The sequence below is a fragment of the Epinephelus moara genome, chromosome 2 (genome assembly GCF_006386435.1).
Source record: "Epinephelus moara isolate mb chromosome 2, YSFRI_EMoa_1.0, whole genome shotgun sequence".
In the NCBI taxonomy this organism is placed as follows: Eukaryota; Metazoa; Chordata; class Actinopteri; order Perciformes; family Serranidae; genus Epinephelus; species Epinephelus moara.
Genome location: NC_065507.1, coordinates 17,270,902 through 17,278,253, shown reverse-complemented (window position 1 = coordinate 17,278,253; position 7,352 = coordinate 17,270,902). Strand labels below are relative to the sequence as shown.

The following is a 7,352-nucleotide window of genomic DNA, read 5'->3' as shown; positions in this document are numbered from 1 at the left end:
ACAGAGAAAGATTTGCAGTATGTAGCCTTTGACTATTTGGCAATTTTATGTTAATATTATACATTTCAGTTAGTTTGACTGTATTTAATGGATTTAGAATTTACAATCTGTTTTCCCAGTAGCAAATGTCAGCAAACACATCTTGTCAAGGAGCAACCTAACCTCATTATCCATCTGGCTCTTTGTATGAATTTGTAGGCTACATGGTGGGTGAGGGGCACTTCATGATACATATGTGTTAACCATAGTGTCAAGTAAGCAGCTGTATTAAAATCCATCCATCTGTTTTATCCACATAATTAAAGAGGACTGCAAAGTTATCATCAAAGAAAGTGTCAGTGCCTTCAGAAATGACCCAAAAATGATATCAGAATTGTATAAACATTGGTTGAGATAAGGGAACTAAACGCCGCTTGATAGAGGTTAGAGGAAAACAAACTTTCTCCACGATCAAACCCTCAAACCTAACTACGATATCTCAGGCCAAGTTTCCATCCACTACTGTTATGCCACTATTAGGATCTAAGTGCACTGGTGGCACAAGTCATCCGCAAAAAAGATGATGCAATTAAAAAAGCGGCAATCATCATATGAACCATTGAATGTGCAATTTTGTTCGCTATCATATGAACCATTGTACGAGGATTTGTTGAATAGTTACAGTCCAACCACGTTTTCAATCAAATGACAATTTTTTTCCTTGATGTGAAACCCTGTAACAGTTTTAAAGTTCAACAAGGTACCAGCATCATTTTGTGGATTATACTCCAGGTACTTTATGTATAACAGAGAGTGTCGAATGTGAAATGCCATTGATGTATATTGTTCTATATACTGAGTATGGAACACGCACTGAGGCAATTGTGAATTGCTGCATTTTACCGTCTTTACTGGCCTACATATATAGGACATTGTTTGATGTTGGATTCAGTAGAGAGTTGAAATTGCAGATGAAAGTGACTTCTTTGCTCCCTAAAGTGTGGTTCATTGTTATTTAGATTTATCCTGATACAAGGACAGAAGTTTATCATGGGTTTATTATTTTTTCTCTGCTAGTAAAGGAGGTTATTTTTGGTACAAAAAAAAGAGCGAAAACAGAAACAGTGTGAATGGCATTTCTATAAAATTTGTATATCAATTTAAGAAAGATTTCCGGTGCACCCAGTTCATTTCTTCTCTCAAGTGGAGCAAAAGCATCAGTGTTTTAACTTAATTTCCTTAATTGAGTCGTAAGAAAAACACATTAACCAATATTTATGTGAATGTGCCAGTGTTAGCCAGCTGGCTCATGTTTAACTGCAGTGTTTTGGCAACATGTTCTGAAACCAATAAAGTGCTAATTAAAAATTAGACAGACAGAAGACAACAAGATGGCAGCAGCAACAACATAAGTATTCTCAAGACGGTGCTCAAACCATGCAGAGCAGCAGGAAACAGCAACCAATACAATGTACAATTCAACACTACAATAACACAGAAAAATATCAATGACAATGAATTTCCATTGCACTGTGGCAGTTTGCTTTGCTTTTCCACCTCAACCAAGAGTTAAAAAAAGTTTTTCTGACATTTTTTTTTTTTTTTTGTGAAATTTCAGCGTGTCCACTACTGTGCGGTGTATAAAGTGCATTTTCTTGTTGGTATAAATGGCATTTGAAATAAAAATCCTACATATATACACTACATTAGGATGCACACAAAATGCAGTATTGCTCAGGCACACATGCACACTGCATTTTTCTTCCTGTCTGTGCTTAAAATGAGCTCATCTGAGTTGCTGAATTTAATTTCCAAAGACAGATTCACCCCAAGCCACTTACGTGTCTCTAATGTCACAGCACACCAAGCTGTTAACTGTAGACCTCTATTGTACTCTGTGGCCTTTGGAACAATTACTACCGCATGAGAAAACCCCTTAAAATAGTTCTTGTTGTGGCCTTTGTGTGTGTGTGTGTGTTACAAGTAAGAGCGAGAAAATGACTCTACATTTATGCGCCCTGTGTGAGTGTGTAGGCATATGCAGCGTCAGAGTGATGTGTAGCTCCTCTGTGCACAATACAGTCCATTGGAGGAGAGATGGTCATTCTCCCTGAGGGCCAGTGAGTCCAGCTGTCAGCAGAGAGTGAGACACAAAGTCATTTTGAACAAAAGAGACACAAAGATGAGAAATGTGGACTAAGAGACAGGTCATTGACAGTGTTGTTTTATTTTTTCCACACATATTAAACCATTACCCCACCACAGTTTGTACATTAGTGTGCATTTTATGTGTGTATTACACAGGAGTGCTGTCCAATGTGGATTTGCCTGCAGTGTTTCCGCTCACTGTGTGCAATTCTTTACACATCCACTTCCCATCTGCCTGAAACTGCTTTTTGACATAGATAGAAAAAACACTTTGATGTCATCGCAGCCACTTCATAGCCAAAGACACTTTTTAAAAATGCTGACTGTTACTTGTCCCCCAAAGGCTTCCCGCGCAGATACACACACACACACGCACGCACACACACATGCAAACAGATGACTAACTTTCAAAAGCTGCTTTTTGTCAGCTTTCACTGTGCACAAATTTGGTTTGTTGTTGAGGGAACACACACACACACAGACACACAGACACAGAGTAAAAAATATAAACAAAAAGTCTTCTTCAGCCAAAATGTGTGGGGCATGGGTGCAGCGTGTCATGTAGGCAGGTTTTTTTCGGCCATAGACTTTGTAGCATGTGGTTGCATACCATACTGTGTGCATATTGAGTTTTGCCAGGTGCTAATGCAGTTGATTATGCAGGATTTGGAAGCTAGGCTATTTGAATTGCTACTGAATTAATCAACTGCATTGTTTTAACCATAGGATGCATTGATTTGATTGATTTATTTTAATGTGAAATATAAAAACCCACAAGGGTGCTCTGCTGCAACACGTTGCCTCTGGCACAATGAGGTATTTATCCCAACCATATTTAAACAGATTGTACTCAATTTTTAATAAGTTTTAGAAGAAGAAGATTTACTTTATTAATCCCTGAGGCGGCAGGGGAAACTGATTTTTTCACTCTGTTTTCATATACACACAGGCCGGAAATACACACACATGCACAAACAGGATCTATACATGCATTAAATGGAGGGATATCAGAGTGAGGGGGCTGCCCATGGACAGGTTCCCCAGGCAGTTGGGGGTTCAGGAGGCAAATTGGAACCTCTCCAGCCACCAGTCCACACTCTGTACTTGGTCCATACGGGGACTTGAACCGGCAACCGTCCAGTTCTCAACCCAAGTCGCTATGGGCAGAGCTACTGCCACCCTAAAGTGGTTTTTACTTGTTGGAGGGCCACGTAAAATTAGCGTCCATGGTCAGCATGTGCGACATGCTGCACCGCGCCCATTCTCCATGTATTTTGGCTGTAAAACTACAGAGTACAAAGGTATTCAGCAGCTGTAGTATATAACTAAAAGACTGCATTAAACATTCATTAATTAAACTATTTGCACATTGAGAAGACACTAAAAGGTGATAGCATTCATTTGGAATTGTTTTTCGGTCCATCTGACATAAGTCCAATATTCTGCTGTTAGCTCTGGTTTGGTCTCTACCAGCTCCTGGGGGAAACACCTCTTTTGGCTTTTACACAACCAAAATCTAATTTTGTGCAGGTACAGGGGATTGAAACATGAAAGTGAACCAAAACAGTCAATGTGGGGGCGTTGATGACTTAGTGGATAAAGCAGGCGCCCCAGGTAAAAAAGGATTCGTCCTTACTGCAGCAGGTTCAGTTCAAGCCTGCGGCCCTTTGCTGCGTGTCATTATTTCTCTCTCCCCCTTTCACACTGTCCTGTTCATTAAAGGCATAAAAGGCAGCTTTAACTTATGCTTTCTTATATCAGACCACAAAGTAACCATAATGTTAATCTGTGACAGGAAGCTGTGTCAGTTCTTTGGTCAGTGCTTTTCTATTCTTCAGCACACTGGCCATGTAAATGCAGTGGCCTTCATCTTTTATTGCACAGAGCATTTATTTTTCAGAGCTATCACTGCTGCTGGTGCTAAGACTCCCACTACAGCCCCGACTGCTCCGCCCACCGCTGCTCCGACGGCGATGCAAATTGGACCTCCAACAGCTGCTGCCCCAGCACCGATTGCCATACCCACTTCAGCAGTTGTTATGACCAGACCAGTGTGAATGAATTTGTTTTTCCTCTCTGCCTTTTCTCTTGATTTTCGTTTGTACTCATTATTGAGATTATTCAACTCTTTCTGCAGGTGCTCTCCTTCAAACATCGCCCTCAGTTTTTCCTCTTCTCTGAGTTTTTGCTCGGCACTGGCCTTCAAAATCTTTAGTTGCTGTTCTTGGATCGCTTTTTCTGCCTCCTGGAACATTTCATTTGTGTAAAACGTTCCTCCATTTTCACCGATCATCTTTACTATCTTTGCGAGCAGCTGAGGCCCCTGGCTGTTATCGGACAGTGTGTTATTGAGGACGTGATACCGCCCGTTACATTTTCTGATCAAATGGCTAAGTTGATGACTTTTTCTAAAAAAGTCTTCAATTTTTGTCTGTCCCAGCCGGTCACCGTGAGTGAAGAGAACCATGGAGTAGTCTGCAGCTTTGTCACCAAACACCTGCTGCAGAAGTTCAACAGTTTTCTGTTCTTCCTCTGTGAATCTGCTCAACTTGACCACAATCAGGAACACGTGTGGGCCGGGAGCGGAGAAAGAGATGCACTCCTTCAGCTTCCCGAGCACCTCGGCTTCTTTGTACTTTGTGTCGTATATTCCAGGTGTGTCGATGACTGCGACCCTGCGTCCATCCACCATCCCTTTGGCCTTTTCACACTCTGACGTCACAGACTGCGGAGAGAGGACTGACGCAAAAGCCTTTCGATTTAGGATGTTGTTTCCCGATTCACTCTTCCCATTTCCTGTCTTTCCGATCAGCACCATTCGGATTTCTTCATTGGGATCAATATCTACAAAATAAAGTGAGAAATACGTTTAGTGGTAACCATCTTATGCCAGAAATGAAAGTGAAATTAAAGTGAAGGTATTTGTCAGCAGTGCAGCAGTGACGACTTGGATCTGTTTCAAGCTTCCATCAGGTTAAGAAAACAGCTAAGCTAAAACCACACTACTGTGAAATGTAGTCAATCTGGTAGGCTAAGTCTGCTGCTACTTGTAGTGCTGCTACTGCCGGAAACTGTTTGGTAGTAGCAGAGTTTGTGGTTTTGGCTAGCTAAAGCATATTATTCCCACAAAAAGCACAAACTGTCCTTTTTAAATTATACTTTACTGTCTGCGTACTGATTAAACAATCGAAAACAAACCAAAATTTGGGCTTTAGCCTCGTTGTCTTCTGTAATTCAGTACACATATATGTAGCATAAACTAAACACAGATTGTCTCAACAATGCAATACATGCAATGTTTCCCAGATTAGGACATGGCAGCATTAAAAGTATCGAGAATGAAAAGAATATAAGAATGATAAAATGTAATATAAAGGCTTTGAACTAACTGTCAAGTTTGTAAAGATATCATTACTGTATATAACTGACATGTACAACACAGAAGAATAAAGAGTAAGTAAAATAAATAATTTCAAATAACGCATTTCTATGTCGACAATTACATGATCTTTACTAAATCATCAATAGGGTAACCTTAATATATTTTGTTTTTTAATTTTCAGTCAGATGTTTGGGTTTTTAGGTACTTTTCTATGATTTAATCTAGATTAATTTGTCCTACATCAAATCTAAGAATACTCGCAGATAGCTCCTAATTTAGCCTAAAAAGTTTGAGTATGTAGTCCTAGTTTAGGATGTAGGAAAATTATCAGAGCAACTCTGAGCAAGGAAGGGACAGAGGAGGTGTGGTTGACCCCGTTGCAAGATATGACGTATTCCTTTTACAGATTGGTTGTCACAGACAGGCTGTTTTTTTGAGCCTGCAGGATGTGGACATCCAGTGGAAATGAAATGACCTGCATCACAATATGAGACTGAAAGTGTTGACACTGTTTGTGTTATCATTCTACTGATGAAAGGTTGAGACAACCCAAGTCATCAGTGCTGTGTCAGTGTTTTGAGAATATTTCTCCTAACTCTTTGTCTTTCTGCATTTTTCTCCTCTGCTTAAGAAACTCTTAAGCCCCTTGAAAATCCGTCTCTCTACTCCTAGTAGTTTGTTTTTTTTACCTTAAGAGGTCTCTTACGGGCTAAAATGCTTTGTGAATAACTTTAATCTTGAGCAGGACGTCTTACCTTCAAGGGAAAATTCTTAGAAAATGTCTTAATACTAAGAATTTTCATATAATTTTGTCACTAGGATGAACTCTTTGTACTAGGAAGCATTGTGAATACAGCCCCAGGCATTTGAAGGATGAAATTAAATAATGCAAGTATAGCTGAATAAATAAAAAAGACTAAAACAGACAAGAAAGAGGAGATTACCTGTGTTCTCGCTCCTTGTAGTGTTTTTGCCTTTGCCTCTGCCATCCCTCTGACTTCGCCTCAGAGCACTGAAGGCCATAGTTTTACAGATCTGGAGCTCACACAAATGTCTGAATCATGAAAACAGTTCTGTCTTCTCCAGCCGGCTTATGAGAAGTGGTGCTTTTTTGGAGTCACACAGAGTGTGTAACCTTTTATGTCTCTGTCTTTCTGTAGGCAGCTTTGCATCAACGGTATGTAAAAAGTCAGCACTCAAGTTTGATCACATTCTCGAGAAACAGAAAGTATAATGTGCCAATGTTACCAGGAAATACATGGCATGGGAAAACCCATAAGAGGATTAGTGACATGATAACATTTCTGGGAACTCCTGGCATTGCAAAGAAAACAGGTGTCAAAACATTTTAAATAAAGCTTACATGTAGGGACACCAAAGGGTTCTCTATAGAGTGACTGTGAAGCCACCTTTGCGATCCATCCTCTAGGAACTACTAGTGTGTACAAATTTCATGGCAATCCATTCAATATTCATAGAGATATTTCAATCTGGACTAAAATGGTGAGTGGAATAACTGACCAACGTTACCATACCTAGAGCATTGCTGCTAGCATGGCTAAAACAATGGACCTACTTTGTCATATTTTTGTGCCTGTATGTTTTAGGATGATATACTTGTCGAGCAGTCGCCTGAATCCCTGCATCTTTGTTTTCAACTTCCTATCAGCACAGACACATTTACTCTAACTGCTGAGAATCCGGCTGCTCCTGTTTCAAAGAAAGGTGTCCTGTGTGGAAATCATTTCACACTGTAAACATCTCCTGTTGTCACTGTCACTATTATTGTCTGCTGTGACGATAGATGGTGTCTCAGTCACAGTTCACATCAACTGCCAAGTCT

The 7,352-nt window shown here is 40.1% G+C and overlaps 1 protein-coding gene across 1 annotated transcript; it reads right to left on the bottom strand.

Annotated features, from left to right (window-relative positions):
* Positions 1–4,000: 4,000 nt before the first annotated feature.
* Positions 4,001–6,532, bottom strand: LOC126401182 (GTPase IMAP family member 4-like). The gene is made up of 2 exons (XM_050062301.1): positions 6,454–6,532; positions 4,001–4,971 (listed from the first exon to the last, which is right to left on the bottom strand). The coding sequence occupies exons 1-2, from the start codon at positions 6,530–6,532 to the stop codon at positions 4,001–4,003; spliced, it is 1,050 nt and encodes a 349-aa protein (XP_049918258.1).
* Between the last annotated feature and the right edge of the window lie 820 nt (positions 6,533–7,352).

Excerpts from the sequence above, each read along its gene's own strand:
- LOC126401182 (XM_050062301.1), bottom strand. The coding sequence starts at position 6,532 with ATGGCCTTCAGTGCTCTGAGGCGAAGTCAGAGGGATGGCAGAGGCAAA. Across the intron at positions 4,972-6,453 it reads TACAAGGAGCGAGAACACAG|ATATTGATCCCAATGAAGAA; the intron begins GTAATCTCCTCT and ends TTTATTTTGTAG.